This window comes from Pleurodeles waltl, chromosome 9 (assembly GCF_031143425.1).
Source record: "Pleurodeles waltl isolate 20211129_DDA chromosome 9, aPleWal1.hap1.20221129, whole genome shotgun sequence".
NCBI lineage: Eukaryota > Metazoa > Chordata > Amphibia > Caudata > Salamandridae > Pleurodeles > Pleurodeles waltl.
The window spans coordinates 376,519,756-376,539,694 of NC_090448.1; the positions used below are offsets into that span (position 1 = coordinate 376,519,756).

General features: G+C 46.8%; 1 protein-coding gene across 2 annotated transcripts in view; it reads right to left on the reverse strand.

The window, feature by feature from the left end:
- Positions 1 to 16,880: 16,880 nt before the first annotated feature.
- CLIP3 (CAP-Gly domain containing linker protein 3) overlaps positions 16,881 to 19,939 on the reverse strand; it is a 131,311-nt gene continuing 128,252 nt past the window's right edge. Inside the window, exon 14 of one of the 2 annotated variants that reach the window (XM_069206973.1) lies at positions 16,881 to 17,980. In XM_069206973.1, coding sequence (XP_069063074.1) covers positions 17,926 to 17,980 — 55 coding nt within the window. In that variant the 3' untranslated portion in view covers positions 16,881 to 17,925. The remainder of the gene's footprint in view (positions 17,981 to 19,939) is intronic. The other variant, XM_069206974.1, reaches the window with a different exon arrangement.

Below are 19,939 nucleotides of genomic sequence, written 5' to 3' on the forward strand. Positions count from 1 at the left end.
AGGTGGTGAGTGCAGGTGAGCGGCTTGTGGTGCTGGGTGTCCTTGTGCGATTCCTGGTGCCTGTAGATGTGGTGCATGCAGGTGTGTGTGTAGACGAGACTGGGAGGGAGGAGGGAGAAGAGGAGGAGGGGGACACAGTGGAGGCAGTGGATGTTGCTGTGTCTGTATGTGTGTGATGCTTGCGTGAGTGCCTGTGGGTTGTGTGGTGCCTATGTTTGCTTGAGCTACTTGTGTGCATGCTGGTCTGTAGGTGTGCTTGGGATGGGCTGGGGTACAGGGGATTGGGTCTGGGTGGAGGAGGTTGGAGGGGGGAGGCTAGATACAGGGACAATGGCTGCCATCAGTGCTGAGGCCAGAGATTGCAGGGTTCGCTGAAGGACAGCCTGACCAGAATGAATGCCCCCCAGGAATGCATTACCGTGTTGCAACTCTCGTTCTACACCCTGGATGGCATTCACAATGGTAGACTGCCCAACAGTGAGGGACCTGAGTAGGTCAATGGCCTCCTCACTGAGGGCAGCAGGGGTGACTGGGGCAGGGCCTGAGGTGCCTGGGGCGAAGGTGATGCCCACCCTCCTGGGTGAGCGGGCACGGGGCGAAGGCTGAGGGGCTGCTGGGAGGGCGGTGCTGGTAGGGGAGGTGGCGGCTGTACCTGTAGAAGTGGGGCGCACAGATGGTGCCGCCACCATAAGGGAGCTCCCAACGGCGGACGAGTCCGTGTCGCTGGTTGGTGATCCGGTGGCCGACGTGAAGCTCCCATCGCCCTCCGTCCCACTGGTGCATTCTGAGTCCGTGGTGTGGCCCTCCATGGCCATGTGGGATGCAGCTCCCTCGTTCTCCGGTGCCACTGTACCTCCGCCTGATGATGCTGATGCACAAAAGAACAGGGAGAGCAAAACAGGGGGGGTGGGAGACAGAAGAAAGACAGGTTGAGTGCATGGAATACCGCTACCATTGGCGGACAAGACAGACACAGCAGCCCCCTGCATTACGCCGTGCTCCTGCCCTCTGCATATGCAATTTCTGGGATATGGCCTACATGGCAATGGTGGACATCTGCACACGTGGATGCCACAGGGGCAACTATACCTCGACTTGGCACTCTACTGAGGTGGGGTAGAGTGCCACATGGGCTGCATTACAGAGGGGCCTAGTCTTCGTGTTTCTGCCTGGCCTAGGTACACCCACAGGCCTCCTCCCCCACCCAGACCCCTCTACTGCGCGCAAAGTCCGCAGAATGAGGTTGTACTCACCCCCTTGTGTCTGCTGTGATGCCCTCAAGCGCCCATCCAACTCCGGGTAGGCCACCGCCAGGATCCGGAACATCAGGGGGGTCATGGTGCGACGGGCACCCCTCCCACGTTGGGAGGACATCCCCAGCTGAGCCTCCGCCGTCTTCTTGCAGCAGCGGCGAATGTCCTCCCATCTTTTCCGGCAGTGGGTGCCCGTCTCTGGTGGGCCCCCAGGGTCCGGACCTCCTTGGCGATGGCACGCCAAATGCCCCTCTTCTGGTGGGCGCTGACCTACATGACATGCACAAGGGAAGCAGAGAAGTCATTACCAACTGCACCGTCGATGTGAGTGGCCCCCCTCCCTACTCTAGCCATGTGGCCCATTCATTGACATGCATTATTGTTCCCTGAACTCTGCCCCCTTCCCTCTTCCAACCAGCCCTCTCCCCCTAGGCCTAGCCCATACAACGTGCTCCCTGTGTACTAACCTGTTGGTCTGGAGGACCGTAGAGTAGCGTGTACTGGGGGAGGTCCCCGTCTACCAGTTTCTCCAATTCCTGAGCAGTGAAGGCAGGGGCCCTTTCCCCAGACGCAGCAGCCATCGTTGCTTCCAGACCGAGGTCACAGCAGCACTTGCAGTGTAGGTCCTCTCCTGTCAAAGGTCAGGTATCTAGTGATTGAACAGATAGAAAATGGCGGTGACGTCCGCGGCGGTGACGTCCGCGGTGGTGCGCATCATCACCGCCTGCGCACCTGTTCATTGGCTCCTGGGACCCATAGGGTCCAATGTTAACCAATGCTGCATTGCGCCGCGGTCTACGACCGCCTACCGCCACGGTGTGCAACGCCAGCGCTGTTACCCCACAATTCCATTGTCCCAGTTTAGAGGTCAGGCAGCCGCCATTTCAGGGGCCCACATGGCTTCATTTACCTCTGCGTCACACATAGCTAGGCCTACACTCAACACACATACAGGAAGGGTTTTGTGATTGGTGTAGTCTTGTGTGTAACTGTGGGTACATACCTGGAGGAAAAATGACTGATTCGTCGCTGTTGTCCTTCCTAGGCACCGTCACCTGGGACATGTGAGAAGATGGCGGAATCCTCTGGTGTACCGACCGTTGGTGGACCTGTTGACAATGGAAGAACGACATGTCATCATCACCTACAGGTTTGACCGTGCCACAATCCAGAAACTATGTACCCAGTTAGAGCCAGACCTGATGTCACGAATCCGCCATCCGACTGGAATCCCCCCTGACGTGCAGGTGCTGTCAGTGCTCCATTTCCTTGCAAGTGGGTCATTCCAGACGACAGTGGCCATGGCATCAGGGATGTCCCAGCCTATGTTTTCCAACGTTTTGTCCAGAGTGTTGTCTGCCTTGCTGAAACACGTAAGGAGATACATCATTTTCCCTGAGGTGGAAGATTTGCCTACAGTGAAAGGTGACTTCTATGCCCTTGGACATATCCCCAACGTCATCGGTGCCATTGATGGCACCCATGTAGCTCTGGTCCCCCCCCCACAGGAGTGAACAGGTGTACAGGAACAGGAAGAGTTATCATTCCATGAATGTTCAGATGGTCTGTTTGGCAGACCAGTACATCTCGCAGGTAAATGCTATGTTCCCTGGCTCCGTGCATGACGCCTACATCCTGCGGAATAGCAGCATCCCTGACATGATGGGTCAACTCCACAGGCACCGTGTGTGGCTATTGGGGGACTCTGGTATCAGGTGTGTGTATTTGTAATTGTCCAATGTGGCGGTGTTTTGGAGATGTGTGTGTATTTTGAGCGCGGCGGTGTGTACCGCCAATGGAATACCGCAGTTGAAAGACCGCCGCGTGGATTCGTGGGTCGTAATAGCATGGGCGTGTTTCTGTTGGCGTGGAGGTGGAGGTTTTGTTTTCGCCAGTTTAACACTGACCTTTGGTGTGGCGGAGTTGTGTGGGTGTCTGTATTTCGGCGGATTCCGAGATGTGTGTCATAATAGCTGTGGCGGACTACCGCCGCCGCCGCGGTGTATTGGCGGTCTTCTGCACGGCGGATGCACAATGTTGTGATGACCCCCATAGACTACAATTTTGTGTAATCCCTTAAAGTTGCCAATTATACCTGAACTGGTTCTGTAATTTGGTTGGTCAAATACTGATTTGCTACTCCTACAATCTGGACTGTTCTTCCTGAAAAGGGCAAGTTTGGAACTTTTATGACCTCTCATTCTTGGTCCTCTCATGTTTTGGAAAGGGTTGATGTCAGTGGTTTGCTGAACGACACCTTCCTGTACCAACATTGGACACTCCTGCTTCCAATGTCCGATCCCTCCGAAAGTGTGACATGGCAACAATCTCTTCATTCCCTGCACATCATTCTGAACCACTACAGTACTCAAATCGGGACTACGGTTTCTGTTTCCCATTCTTCCGCGACCTCTACCTCTCGCCTGATTCTGAAATACCACATATCCCTGTTGCTGTTGCTGTGAAAAATTTCCCTGCATCCCTGTTTGTGCCGCTTTAATCTGCATCACTATTGCCTTCTCTTTCGCCTTCCTCTGTTTCAACTCAATCTCATCACTACAGTACTTTGCATACTGCAATACCTCATCGTTCTGCTTTGCTTGCCAGCAAATCAAATGACTCCTAATCATCTGGCCAATTTCAGGACTCAATCCTGCAACAAATCTGAACACAAAATAAATCATGTCTTTCGGCCCAATTGTTTCTGTACCACTGTAATGTTTAAACGCCTGCAACAATCTCTCATAATATGCATGTATAGATTACTTAGCTTCCTGTGATGTCCTGTCTATTCTCTGCCACTTAATATTTTTAGGCTAAATTCTGGTTTTAAAAAATGCAATCACTTTATAGTAATATTTCATCACCTCGGGAAATGGTGCACCTGTAATTGGGTCTTTCTCTGGTTACTTTGTCAGCTAATGTACGCTCCTCTTGCATTCAATCCATAGATCTGCTGGAACTACTATCTCTAACAGGGTGTTCAAGCCTTCCCACAGGCATTTTGTGAGTTTCACAAACCTGTCTGTCTGTTGGTACCATTCTACTAGTTTCTCTCTCAATCTGGGATGATCATTTGTAAATGACACAATGTCACTTCTGTTCCAAAGGACATGCACAAAATTCCTTCCTGGAATTTCTCTCATTGGAATAATTTTTACCTGGTCCTCAACCTGCTGCACATCTGCAGTAAGATTTTCAGAATCCCTTTTCTTCGTATCTCTTTTCTTTACCCATCTACCTTCCCATTTGTCTAATGCTCCCCATGTTTGAATGCTCTGTATAATTCTCTAAGGTGAATTTGCATTCCTGGGATTCTCATGTTTTCAAAATCATTTGAATCAAAGTCTAATCTGTAACTCCTCTTCAAGTGCTTTGTTTTCTCAACCTCTATGTCATATTTCTCTACTAGGTCTGCTAATTTCTCTTGTACTATCCCTGCTTTGTTAGTAATCAGTTTGCATAGATAACTCAACTAATTTTCCTTGATCGTCTCGATCCTGTCTAAGCTCGTGGTTTCCTCAATTAGGTCTTCTGCCTCTAGTCTAAGCCTGGTCAAATTCAGGGCACTTCCTCCGCTAGAATCTTCATGTGAGCTGCTCAATTTTCCTAACCATTCAGTTAACTGCTGAGCTGTCAAATCCTGTCAGGTAATGTTGTTACGACTCACATCTGGCATTTGCTGTGCTGTCAGATTCGGGGTCAATGGTGTCACCATGCTTGGATTTGAAACCATGTATGATCTCACATCATTATTTAGAGGAGTCCAGAAAGGCAATTAGCGGACCTACTCCATTCAACTGTGGTTTCATGGGGGTTGACGTTCGTTCATTCGTGTTGTATCTCTCCCTCTCTACGCTTGGACTGATGGCACTATCAAGATGGTTGTTGTATCTACAAAAGGTACATGAGGGTAAATTCTCGGTATATCTTCTGTCAAAGTAGTTCGAAGACTAAGGCTAACCTGTATCAGGCTCTGGATTGAACCAACTGCCATTGGGCTGTAGGATCTACACTGGTGTTCAAACTTCTCTCATGCCCTACATATGACAGGGGATAATCTCTCAATAACTGTAAGATGAATTCATCATCATCATCGTCTGACTCTTCGTTGGTGTTAAAGATCTCCTAGACTATTTTGATTTCCACTCCCTACTCTTGGAGGGACTTCTGTTTGTCTTTCGGGTAGCTTTCCTTTCTTCTCTCTTACTGTCCTGTGTAATTGCAGGAAACAACTTAATTCCCTTTAAAGTCTTGGTTCTCCACAATTTCTAGTTTCCACTAGTATCTTTTCTGCCTTTTTCATTCTCCTATCACATTTCTGTTGCTGTCTGGCTAGTAGTTCCCAGATTGCTAATGCCTCGAACTGTGCTGGTCTCAGAGAAGGTTTCAAATCATATAGCACCCTCCTCAAATTCTCTAAGCTCCTCAAATTAAATGTTCCATGGGCAGGAAATGCTAAACTCCCATCTTTCTCTGTCACTTTGCAACATTATTTCAGCCAAAGGCATGGCACAGCACCCTTCTCTTTGAATGCAATGTAAGCAGGTGTACCTTCTGGCCGTGCAGTGTCTCCTCAACTTGTTGTAACATACGTATCTCCCCTTAGGGCACCCTTTAGAGCTTTGAAAAATTTCATTCCTACGACCTTTATGTTATTCTAAATAAAATCAGGAAGTGACTTACAATCCCAGAATCCTTTTCGCCGACCTTTTCAACCAATTGCGCTTCACGGTTGTCCGCCAATCCATGCGCGACCCTTCTCACTAACCAACCTATCCCAGTGCGGCTCCAACAACGTCACACTCACACGTACAGAGGCTGACAAAGTCTGGCAGCTTGCCCTCCCAAACGAGGATTCACACAAAACAAATGCTAAATTATTGTGAGCACTAAACAAACAAAATCCAATTTGTAAGTTTACTACAGGTACGGTAACACAATTGCTTCAGAAACCTTACAAATTTTTCACTGACGCCTTTTCCCTCTAGCAGCTACTCTTTCTTTCTCAGTTTCCCTGATTCGGAAACAAAATTCGACCTGCAAATTTTACTCTGAACTGATCAGTGGGTCTGTCCTGGTGCACATAGGACTTGCCAGATCTCAGTCGAAAAATTATTTCACTCACTTTGATTCATACTCTGACTTGCCGACCACGCCCGATCGACCTACTAAACAGACAAATTATAACTAAAACCAAATGTCTCATACACTTTTCAATATACTCTGGAGTCTTAGATCTCGCAGGGCCCGTATACCAACAACCATATGGACAATCTTTGAGCACAAAGCGCCACACACATATAAAGTTCGACGACTTCCCTACTCTCACACTTCGGATTACGCAAACTCCTTCAACAACTTCATTCGGAGTATACAAACTCCCTAAACCCTCACAAACATCACAATTCATCTGCGATTTGCATGAGCTGTGCAAGCGCAAAACCTGTTTCCATTTACACTGTCAATGGAATGCAGAGAACATCCTCAAACAATCATTGGCAAGCCTCAAGGTTCTGGGGAAGTCATTCTAAGTTCTCAGGGACACATTTCCTCTCCACTTTGTATCATCAAATCTGTGAATTATTTCCTCTATAGGGGATTGACCATTACCCCACACTCTTTTACCTATCTCTAAACCTTATGATGGGCTCTTAAGGGGACTAACCATGTACTGGGTATTTATGACGACTCTTAAGGAGACTAACCATGTACCGGGCCTTTATGATGGGCTGTTAAGGAGTCTAACCATCATACTCTACTCCCATCACTGTTAGCGTGTCTTACCTTATTTGGTTTCTTATCTTCAATTTATAATGGGACGCGTTAGAGGTTTGATTTACCTTTTGACTATGCTTAGAGTAGTTCCCACCATAAGACTCAATTTCAATATCAATCAATAGGATCAGTAATCTTGGCAGTCAGTAATTTCCAGACATCATGACCCCTTTGGCCATGAATAATCACACCTTTATGTAAAAGTTAGAATGTTTATTTCCCTATACTAATAATGCTAATATCACGTAACTTAGGCCCTCATTACGAGCCTGGCGGTCTGTGACCGCCAGGCTCGCGGTTGGCGGGAGCACCGCCGACAGCCTGGCGGTGCCCCTTAGGGCATTCTGACCGCGGCGCTTTGGCCGCGGTCAGTGCAGGAAAACCGGCGGTCTCCCGCCGGTTTTCCGCTGCCCGTCAGAATCCTCCAAGGCGGCGCAGCATGCTGCGCCGCCTTGGGGATTCTGACACCCCCTACCGCCATCCTGTTCCTGGCGGTTCGCCCGCCAGGAACAGGATGGCGGTAGGGGGTGTCGCGGGGCCCCTGGGGGCCCCTGCAGTGCCCATGCCAATGGCATGGGCACTGCAGGGGCCCCCGTAAGAGGGCCCGCTTGTATTTCACTGTCTGCATAGCAGACAGTGAAATACGCGACGGGTGCAGTAGCACCCGTCGCACCTTCCCACTCCGCCGGCTCGATTCCGAGCCGGCGTCCTCGTGGGAAGGTTGTTTCCCGCTGGGCTGGCGGGCGGCCTTAAGGCGGCCGCCCGCCTGCCCAGCGGGAAACTCAGAATGCCGGCCGCGGTCTTCAGACCGCGGTGCGGTATTCCTGCGGCGCAACTTTGGCGGGCGGCCTCCGCCGCCCGTCAAAGTTGTAATGAGGGCCTTAGTCTCAAAATCAAATGATAGACATACAGAAACAATACCAGTTGACCAAACTTTCTAAGAATCTCAATTTAATCAATGCGTGTATCGCTACACATTCTAGAGTTACAGTATGTAGGAAGTTGGCTCTATATACACTATCTCAAAGTAAGAGATAGTGTGCACAGAGTACAAGGGTTCCCCTAAGAGGTAAGATAGTGCGCAAAATTAGATAATTCTAATGCTCTATTTTGTGGTAGTGTGGTCGAGCAGTAGGCTTATCAGAGGGTAGTGATAAGCATTTGATGTACACACACAGGCAATAATGAGGAACACACACTCAAAGACTTAACTCCAGGCCAATAGTTTTTATATAGAAAAATATATTTTCTTACTCTATTTTAGCACCACAAGATTCAAGATTTGAAATAAATACATGAAATGCAAGGTACTCCACATGGGTAAGTAAAGAACTTTGAATTAGAGCAGTAACATACACAGTTTTAGTTAAAATGGCAATAAGCTGTTTTAAAAGTGGACACCGCAAAAATCAACAGTTCCTGGGGAGGTAAGTATTGGTTAGTTTTTCAGGTAAGTAAGGCACTTACAAGTTCAAGTTCCTGGGCATAGGCAGCACACCGTTGGGGGTTCAAGGCAACCCCAAAGTCACAGCACCAGCAACACAGGGCCGGTCAGGTGCAGAGGTCAAAGGAGGGCCTTTAACACATAGGCGCCTATGGAGAACAGGGGTGCTCCTTTTCAAGTCTGCCAACAGATAAGTACCTGCGTCTTCGGAGGGCAGAACGGGTGGGGGGTTTGTAGAGCATTGGGGTACACAAGTAGGCACACAAAACACACCCTCAGCGGCACAGGGGCGGCTGGGTGAGGTGGGCAAAGCAGGGGTCGGGTTTTGAATAGGAATCAATGGTGGGACCCGGGGGTCACTCTAGTGGTACAGGCAGTGCACAGGGGGGCTTCTCGGGCCAGCCACCAACTGGGCTAGGCAGAGGGTCGCCTGGTGGTCACCCCTGCACTGGAGTTCGGTTCCTTCTAGTCCTGGGGGCTGCGGGTGCAGTGCATGGTCCAGGTGTCGGGTTCCTTGGTTCAGGCAGTCGCGGTCAGGGGGAGCCTCTGGATTCTCTCTGCGTGCGTCGCTGTGGAGGCCCAGGGGGTTCGTATCGGGTTACTCATGAAGTCGCAGTCACCTGGGAGTCCTCCCTGTAGTATTGGTTCTCTGGAGCCCAAGCGGGGACGTCGGGTGCAGAGTGTGAAGTCTCACGCTTCCGGTGGGAAGAGTGAAGTCTTTAAAAGTTGCAAGAAAGTTGCAAAGTTGTTGCTGTTTGTGAACAGTGCTGCTGTTCTCTGGAGTTTCTTGGTCCTTTGGGGTTCAGGGCAGTACTCTGAGGCTTCATAGATCGCTGCTCCCTGTCAGATGCGTCGCTGTGCAGTTTTCTTTGAGTCTGGAGACAGGCCGGTAGGGCTGGGGCCAAAGCAGTTGTTGTCTCCGTCGTCTCTGCAGGGCTTTCAGGTCAGCAGTCCTTTTTCTTTGTGCAGGTTGCAGGAATCTGATTTCCTGGGTTCTGGGTCACCCCTAAATACTAGATTTAGGGGTGTTTTTATGTCAGGAGGGCAGTAGCCTGTGGCTACTGTCCTGGAGGGTGGCTACACCCTCTTTGTGCCTCCTCCCTGAGGGGAGGGGGGCACATCCCTAATCCTATTGGGGGAATCCTCCAATCCCAAGATGGAGGATTTCTAAAGGCAGGGGTCACCTCATCTCAGGACACCTTAGGGGCTGTCCTGATTGGTGGGTGACTCCTCCTTGTTTTTCTCATTATCTCCTCCAAACTTGCAGCCAAAAGTGGGGGCAGTGGCCGGAGGGGCGGGCATCTCCACTAGCTGGGATGCCCTGGGGTGATGTAACAAAAGGCATGAGCCTTTGAGGCTCACCGCCAGGTGCTACAGTTCCTGCAGAGGGAGGTGAGAAGCATCTCCATCCAGTACAGGCTGTGTTCCGGACCACAGAGTGACAAAGGCACTCTCCCCATGTGGCCAGAAACGTGTCTGGTTGTGGCAGGCTGGCAGAAACTGGTCAGCCTAGCACTAGGAGTCGGACTGGTATTCAGGGGGCATCTCTAAGATGCCCTCTGGGTGCATTTTACAATAAATTCCACACTGGCATCAGTGTGCATTTATTGTGCTGAGAAGTTTGATACCAAACTTCCCAGATTTCAGTGTAGCCATTATGGAACTGTGGAGTTTGTGTTTGACAAACTCCCAGATCATTTACTCTTTATGGCTACCCTGCACTTACAATGTCTAAGGTTTTGCTTAGACACTGTAGGGGCATAGTGCTCATGCACATATGCCCTCACCTGTGGTATAGTGCACCCTGCCTTAGGGCTGTAAGGCCTGCTAGAGGGGTGACTTACCTATGCCACAGGCAGTGTGAGGTTGGCATGGCACTCTGAGGGGAGTGCCATGTCGACTTAGTCATTTTCTCCTCACCAGCACACACAAGCTGTAAGGCAGTGTGCATGTGCTGAGTGAGGGGTCCCCAGGGTGGCATAATACATACTGCAGCCCTTAGAGATCTTCCCTGACATCATGGCCCTTGGTACCAGGGGTACCATTTACAAGGGACTTATCTGGGTGCCAAGGCTGTGCCAATTGTGGGAACAAAGGTACAGTTTAGGGAAAGAACACTGGTGCTGGGGCCTGTTTAGCAGGGTCCCAGCACACTTTCAATCATAACTGACATCAATTAAAGGCAAAAGGTCAGGGGGTAACCATGCCAAGGAGGCATTTCCTTACACAGTAGAAATCAATTGTAAGAATAACTGTGCAATAGAAATAGCATTCATTTAGATTTAGCGAAGAAAATACATGAACTTGTGTCAATATTTAGCAAGCATCTTCAGTGAGTCTCCTAATTAGCCTTCTGATTAGAATAGCATGTTTGGGCTTCATGCAAAACAATTTAGTCAACACAAATTTGGAAAAACAGTTGTTATGCCACATCCTCTCAACATCAATATATCACTGTATGTGAATGTTCATAGAGGGATGTAGCATGCATGCCATGTCCAGTGTTGCCCATATTGTTCCAGGGAATATCTGCATCAATCAAAATGCAAGCCATGGGATGCCATTGACAAACAACAGCCAAGCCTTCAGGGTTCTCTACGGAATTGCCAGTATTAATTCTTGGGCTTAACCAAGTGTCTCTTGATGAAAAGCAGCAAGACAGCTTTGATGAAAAGAAAGCCACATCTTGCCCGTCTCCGCTTACTATAGCAGTGCCAACAGGGCACAAAACCATCATGCAGTTCCAATTTCATGTATGCAATGCTTAATACCTGATTCCTTACATCATGAGATATATTCTTATGACGTTCCATTACTTCCTGTATTTTTATGACTTTGAAATCATTACTTAGGGCCATATGTACGAACACATTTTCCCATTGACACAGAATGGGAAAAACCCTTTGCTACATCTGGCCCTTAGTGCCTTTCATTAAACTGAGGCCTGCTACATGCCGCTGGCCTGCTGCTGCATTACATGCTGCTTGCTTCGTCTGCCTAACGCTGCGGCTGCACAGTACACTGATCGGGCGAAAACAAAGTGGGGACACTGATCACATTGGTCCAACTCGGGACACTTAACTGTTCAACAGCAAGGAGATACGGGCTAATAACTATTTGCAAGCAGTCATCGCAACTATGATTGACGGACCTGTTACGCTCGCTCAGGCAGGGACCCACCCAGGCAGCTTCTGTTGGTGTGTGCCTCATCATGATAAGATGGGCGGCCGGGGTGTCAAATGTATAAAACTTTACGCACTGTTCGGCACACAACACCAAATCCAGCCCAATCAGTGACCCAGTGGTGCTTTTTCCCCACACAAATGAGAAACATGTCGCCCATTTTTGCGGGAATTTGTACAATCTTGCAACACTGACACAGGCATAGATGGATTTACTGTGTGTGTGGTATCGGCTCTTCACCAGGAGTCTGGACACCATATGAAGTGAGCTGATATCGCATGTGACACACATTGCCACCGTGTGAGTTGGCACTTGGCAGGTATGTCAATAGATCTGGCCCTGAGAAATAAGTGCCGGTGCTAAGCACCGGAAACCACGGCCACAAATCAAGCACTGTCAGTGCTTAATTTGTAAACAAATAAGTGCTAGTGCCCAAAGTTTTTCTCTCAAGCCCGGGGCCAGCGCTGACAAATGTACTGACTGCTCAATACCAAGGCTGAATGGTCTTTTTTTTCCAACTCATGCCTCTTTCTTCCACCACCAGACACTCCCTTCTCTTTTATTCCACTCATAAAGATTATTTTTTCATCCCCGCTTCCACTCTACGTCATTGTTTTTTTATGTTTCTCTTCCTCCTCATTTTGTGTTTCTCGGTATTGTTCTGTGTCAAAGTCTTATGAGGAAAAGTAAGTGCCCACAAATGAGTGGGCTCTGGCCCCCACCTGCAACCACCGGCTCAAATTAAGCACTGTAGTTGGGTGACGTGTCATGAGTAGTTTATGCCCGATAGGCCCGATTCACACAAAAAAGTATTCTAGAAGATGTAAACCTGTGCTTGAACTTTCTTTTCATTTTATTTTCCAGTTCGCAAAGAAAATGCCTAAAATGCTACATTAGTTACTGGCTACCAGACTGAATTCCAGGAATAATCAAGTGACTTTCTCAAGCATTATTATTATTTTCTTGGAATTAAAGTGTACTAGCAGCACAACGCCCAGTTTAGCTTTGGGAAATACAAGTGTCTTGAAATTGCACATTTTAGTTTCTTTACCTGGAAAAACGTTTCCTGTGAAGAAAAAATTGCAAATGTGTAATTGTAAGTAGCGAAGGTATGTAATTAAGTATGTTTAAAAGGTTTACACCTGCTAGGTTTCTTTTTGTGACTATCAGCCATTTTTCGACTTTAATCATAGGCTGGTTGCCGTAAATACCTTTGATAATTAGACCCTAAGTCGTTAGTGAGAGACGGTGGAACATTGAGGGAGGTTAAATAGTCTAAAACACTAATAGTAGCAAAACTGTGAGTATCAATGATGGAGTATTCATCAACAGGAAAATTTAATATCAGCCTTGCCTACGGTCTAAGGCAGTAGTTCCCAACCCGTGGTCCGGGGACCCCTGGGGGTCCGCGAAGCCTTCTCAGGGGGTCCGCGAGAGCCTAGAAAATTGAAAAATATTAACAAATATTAACAAGTTAGGTCCCCAGCTTCCAGTAATGACTCAGACGGGGGTCCCCGGATTCCCATGATGATTCAGTGGGGGTCCACAGTAATCAAATGGTTGGGACCACTGGTCTAAGGTGTTTATAAGTGTCTTGTCAGTGTAGGTGTGGAGCATCTGTGGGTGGATTTCTGTAACACTGAGCAGTTGGATCTTCTGTCTATGGTTGTTGAGGTGAAAAATGGTTCTAAGCTCATACTGTTAATTTACCTCACGCAGAGGTTCCTGGTGGTTGGAAAGGATGTCATGGTATTGGATGGGAAGCATGTGAAGCTTCCAAGGGGCAGTGATGGCAGGAATGTAAATAATTCTTGTCTTGGACAAGATGAGCACCATCTGACATTGGGACCTACTCTGAAACTGAGTAGTACCATTTGAAAACGAAGGACCTTCGGGGAGTGTTTTCTTTCATTTTATTTTGTAATAGAGGTTGTTCATGGTACATTTTTTAACAGAATCTTAAAGATGTGCTTTTGTCCTGCATTAGGACCTTACATTAACTAATGAAAGCAACAGACGATCGAGAAACATTTATAACGGATGAAAACAAATTTCCCTTAACCTATTGGTGTTCAAGATGGGGTCAAAAGAGCCAGGTTTGCATCAGATGTTCAAGACAACCACTGACTATGTAAATCATTCCCACCTAGATTTAATATGTGTACATTTATCCCATGGGGTCGCTTTAAAATATGACATATATCCTTCCCATTGTTGACCACCCTGACCACACGTGAGCATTAAGCATACTTTTAAATAAAAACAGCACACGTCAGTACACAGTTTTCCAAACTGAATGAACCATTTAATTATGTGCACATTGCATAAAATAACACATCTGAAATACAGATCTGATGAAACGTTAGTGATTCCATATATATTTACAGTCTATACAGTCTAATACATCCAAATTCTACCTGTCAGGAAAACTGAGTTAATCCCATATATCTACTCAATTAAAGAGACAGTTAAGACAAAATTCTGTACGTTAGTCACGGTATAGAAAGAGAGGATTACAGCATTGATGATGGAATAGTGTAGACCACACTTTGGTTAAAAAGCCAACAATTTGTGAATTTGGTCAGAATGGAGATAGAGAGACAGAGACTTCTCATCTATGTCCCCCATTATTAATCTTATGGTAATGTAATGATACAGTGTTATGGAATGTCAACAGTGCAAGGAACCCAAGGACAATGCACAGAGCTACACAGTTTAATAATTACGGTTTAGCAACAGCGTTACTGTACCAAGGTCCTCATGCAACATGGTGCGCGATATAAGATTTAGGAGGCATGCAGTTGATACATACAGATCAAAAGCAGAGGAAGGCCTTGTACAGCTAAAAGAGCTTATAAAACAAGGAGTGGCAAGGAGAACTTGGTTATTTCAATCTGTACCTACCTGCGTTTTTGACCTTCTTCAGGAAAAATAAACTACAATTCCTCAGCATCAATCTGTGGTCTTCCAGTTATTAAAGTTGCTCTTTCTCTGGGGCTGTCCAAGCACAACATGAATTCCTTGACAGTAACTGCCGAAGCAGGACATTGGGATTCTGCAACATGCCCAATAAGTTCCTGGAAATTGCCCCCTTTAGAACTTCATGAAATCCCAAATGATTTGGGTGATTGTTTTTCGACTGACATTTCACCAAGATCACTAAAATGAAATTTAAATAAGTAGGGGTAGGAAATATTTGGTATTTTGGTCACTTCGATTCTTCCATAAAATCATATTCTTTAGGACTGTGTCTGTGGGAAGCTTAATTGAGTAGACTTAGGGGGTCATTCAGACCCCGGCGGGCGGCGGGAGCCGCCCGCCTGGAGGGAACCGCCATATGGCCGCTCCGCGGTCGAAAGACCGCGGAGACCATTCTGGCTTTCCCGCTGGGCTGGCGGGCGACCGTCAGCAGGCCGCCCGCCAGCCCAGCGGGAAACCCCTTCCCACGAGGAAGCCGGCTCCGAATGGAGCCGGCGGAGTGGGAAGGTGCGACGGGTGCAGTTGCACCCGTCGCGAATTCCAGTGTCTGCTGAGCAGACACTGGAATTCAAAGTGGGGCCCTCTTATGGGGGCCCCTGCAGTGCCCATGCCATTGGCATGGGCACTGCAGGGGCCCCCAGGGGCCCCACGACACCCCTCACCGCCATCCTGTTCCTGGCGGTCGGAACCGCCAGGAACAGGAAGGCGGGGAGGGGGTCGGAATCCCCCATGGCGGCGCAGCAAGCTGCGCCGCCATGGGGGATTCCCAGGGCAGCGGAAAACCGGTGGGAGACCGCCGGTTTTCCTGTTCTGACCGCGGCCAAAGCGCCGCGGTCAGAATGCCCTGCGGGGCACCGCCAGCCTGTTGGCGGTGCTCCCGCATCCCCGGCCCCGGCGGTCCTTGACCGCCGGGGTCGGAATGAGCCCCTTAGACTCCAATTCCAAATGTTTCTCCAACTGGTGGGTTCAGTTAAAGGAACATCTGTAGAGATTACAAAAATAAAATCTCAGTGGACAATGAAGTGCAGGCAAGTTGATGACTTAGCTCCAGGTTCCACCTTCACAAGGGCAAGCAACCATCCACTTTGTGCTGGTGAAAGAGCATCCTTCTCAAGTTTTAAAAATTTCTGAATATGTCCATTATTTGAAAAAGACACACATTTTGTCAAAACGCGGTGCCAACTGATAGTGTTAAACCACTAACAAGTGTTTGTAAATTGAATTAAATGTTGCTGAATGAGTCTATTAGAAGTTACTTAAAACCTTTCCTTAAACATATTAAAACCCAGAATTCCTAATTTAGTCAATTCAAGATGTCAAATGTCCAAAGCACTAATTAGGAGTGTGCTGAAGGCAAAAAGGAAGCATGGAACAATTAACAGAACAAGTTAGTTTGAAACCGTGAAGACTAACTACTAAGGGGTTGCTCATCCCATTTTGGATGCAATCTCTGATTAACCTCATCATAATTCATCTCTTAAAAAATATTTGATTGTTGCATTACATACACAAGAAGGTTTTGAAATTCGTCCACAAGTCCATCCACTGAAAGCCAATTTAGCTCAATCAGGAAACCCAATTGATCTGATCATTTCTTATTGTGATAAGGAAGGAATGGGGTCTGAGTGTGCTGCAGTGAATCCAGAAAATGATCATTACCTTCCTGTATAAAAAGCCAAAATCCCCGCAGGCATGGAAGCTGTTTCCATCCTCCCTTCTGTCTGGACCAGGTCTTGCCACACAGGAAGGCGTATGGATCGAAGAACATTTAAAATGTACCATAGTAGGGAGGTGAAAGTTCCAGGGAGTCGGATATGCACTAGCAATACTTCTGCTTTCATTCCAGACTTGCACAAAAGCGGCGAAAAGTTTATAAAAGGCGGACACTCCTGATTATCAATATGCCATGCCTTTCAGACAGCATAAATATTCCTAGAAGCATTTAGCTGAATTCCAGAAGCTGGAAGGGGCATTAGGAAAAGAGTTGTAGGGCCCGTGTGAAGTGATCATAGCGGTGTTTACATATATTAAAAGCGACTGGAACGAATTATCATAATTAAAAAAGCCATTACATCAACATCTTTACAAATATTGACATACCCTATATTTAAATAAAAGGGTAAGACGCTCATTAAAGCAAGTTACACACATGAACATTTTGCACATTTTTTAAAGATTCTCTGCACATAATTCTAATTATCTACTGCAAAAATCCCCGAAGTATGGAACATTTGGCAGGAGATGGAATTTATATAGTTTTATTAGATTTGAGGCAATATCTTGCAAGTGCAACAGAACTAGCATGATAGCTTCGCCAACGTGCATTTACTCAGGATTACAAGACAGAGGATAAAATGTAGACCACTGTAGTTTCGCTTCTTCCTTCAGATTAATTTTACCTGTGACTGTTACCTTTGGTACTTTAAGAATGCCCAACTTAACATCTACAGGAGTGTTTTTCTTTGCTAATATGTAATGATCTAATGCATGAAACAAACATTTAGGGCCCGATTTAGAGTTGGGCAGATGAGTTACTCCACTACAGTGACGGATATACCGTCTGCCGAAATATAAACCCCATAGGATATAAAGGGATTTATATTACAGCGGACGGAGTAACCACTCCGCCAAACTGTAAATCAGGCCCTTTGTTTCATCTCTTTTGCGATGAATTAGTGGTATTTTTCGATTTTTCAGCTATGCTGCTAATTTTGATCACCTGGCATAATACAAAACTGGGATTATGTTTATTAAGAAAATGCATTATTAACAACAAGTACGTGCCATTAAATCTAAACATGAGTAAGGTACGGATAGAAGCAAACCTCTTCCTGTTCTTGTTGTCATAAAGAGAGAAGAGGGGTGAAAACAAGGGCAAAGTAAATACATCATTGATATACAGTACATTATTCGTGTCTGGCCAACAAAAAGGATCATCACTTCCTATGGTAGATGTTGGAACCAGGTAAATTTTTCTGAACATAGAATTGTCAGGACCCTCTGGGACACGTAATAAACTGAAGTTCAGTAACAGCCAGCCAGGGCAAGAGAAGCCTTGGTGCAGCCATCTTGGGGCGGAAGTCACCACCATGCCCCAATGAACAATCGAGCACAGCCTTCCTCACAGACGGTGGGGACACTCAACCAAGAACAAGGCACTGGGGGTCACGAGGACGGCAGAGTGGGTATAGGCAGGGGTAGGCCGTCTTCAATTCTTTCTTTTTTTTTTTGCTTCCGGGATGAGCAGAATGGAAGAGGTCTGGAGGCAGGGTAGACGGCTCGGACTCATTAGGGCTGCATCTCAGCACGAAGCATCCAGGGAAACCAGCAACAGAAGAGTAACCTGTGACAGAAACAGAACACAGCAAAATCACATTACTTGTTACTAGTATATGTTTACTGCAGTCTACATGTGTATGGCCACTGGGCACTGGGGACTTTATGAATTGTGTGAAGTTGCACAGGACTGGGTTGCTTGGTTTGTGTGATTCTTCGTGGCACTGGACAGTCTGGATTGTGTGCTGCTACAATTTACCACTGTCTGGATTGTGTGTTACTACATTGCATTTGGCCGTCTGGATAGTGTCCTGCCAAGGAGCTCTTTGGGATCGGTGTGTGTGTGTGTGTTGGGTTTACTGTAACTGTATTGTATTTATTTGGACGTTTCATACATATGACGAGGACCTGACGTGCATTAGCAGATAGGTAGCTTGCTGGTGGAGTGGAGTGTTTGGTTGGAAGAATGTTGAATTTCACTGTGGCCAACATAGGACGTGTTTTGGTGCTGCAAATCAATTGTGCTCTTATCTTCTTTTTGATTGCTATCCCACAGGGGATAGTAGACCAAGAGGAGTGTGGTATAAAACACATGGGTTTTACATTAATTTACTGTATCTGGTTGGAGGAGTGTGGTTAATGATTGTGGCATATGTGGAAATTGTTGTGGTGTTGTGCATGGTGAGCAGTTGAATGCATTCATCGTGTCACTGAAATGAAGTCAATTAGAGTGCAAGATATTTATTTGCACGTAATCTTACCTACCACCCTTATGAAGGTGTAGGTTATGGCTCTTACGTGAGCGTCAAAGGCAGAGAAACCGCCTACTGTAATTGTCATACACAAGCTCTCCAAATGGTCTATTGCTCAATAGAGTGCACCTAGAAGCAATAGACGAGTACTTGTTAAAGGCCACCAGGGCGACGCTCTATGGAATCTACAAAGCAGAAACAAAGGAGCTACACACAGGACTGCACAGGTTACAGGTAGCCATGGGGGTACTCTATGGAGTCCATGAAGCAGAGAGTTAGTTGCTATGTTGGGTTTTTATATATTGTTCTGACTAATATGTTCTCTTGAAAATTGTGATTAGTTTTGTGATTGACATTGTTGTGAGCTAAGTGATACCCAACTATATGGAATGCCTGAGCTGTCTTGTGTGGGTGATAAGTATTCTAGCTGCCTCCAGACACCATGACCTGGTGGCATATGGTAGCAGTGGAAGCCATCAAATAGAAGTGGGGTTGCACTTTGGGAGTATCACATAACTTTGGTGTCATCCCACGTCCATGGTTATTCCCATTATCCCCATTTCACCACTTTGTGGGCTTTAGACTTTACTAGTTTATTAGTAGCCTAACAATGAGACTCCCTTTTCTGATAACTAATTGTTGGCAACCACACAGGACGAATCCATTACATCAACAAACAAACTGACCAAAATCACTGCAAGTAATCAAACAAGACATTTACTACCTGAATTAATGGCAGTCATAGACGTTAGCACCTATTTTTACTATGACAAGTGTATCCCCAATATGCCCCTAACCCACCGCAGAGTGGGACTCAACCACCACCTTTGTAACCTGCAGTCTGGTACCTGAGCACCTGCAGGATATAGAACACATTCCTGGCAGCTAAGCTATGGCTGCATCATAGCAACAATCCAGACTAACCTCTACATCAGCTCAGGAGCTAACCAAATCTTTTCATAATAAAGATAGGAACTTTCAACAGTCATGAAGGGACAATGGTCCCAAGTTAGAGGTTGGCGGAGAGGGTACTACATCGCTAACTACTCATCTGGACCTAAATCCTACCTACTCTAAGCATGAGAACAATGCCTACTTGACAGATAACCTATGTCACTCTACAAAAAAACCACTACAGATCTTGCAAAGAGAAATGTTCCCAGCTACACTACTATATTCAAGGAAGATACCCCAGCTCTCCTTTGATTTTCAATTTATCGCACTTTCTCCATTTACCCTCCATATCCTAAACATCTTCTTCTCTCTCCTCTACC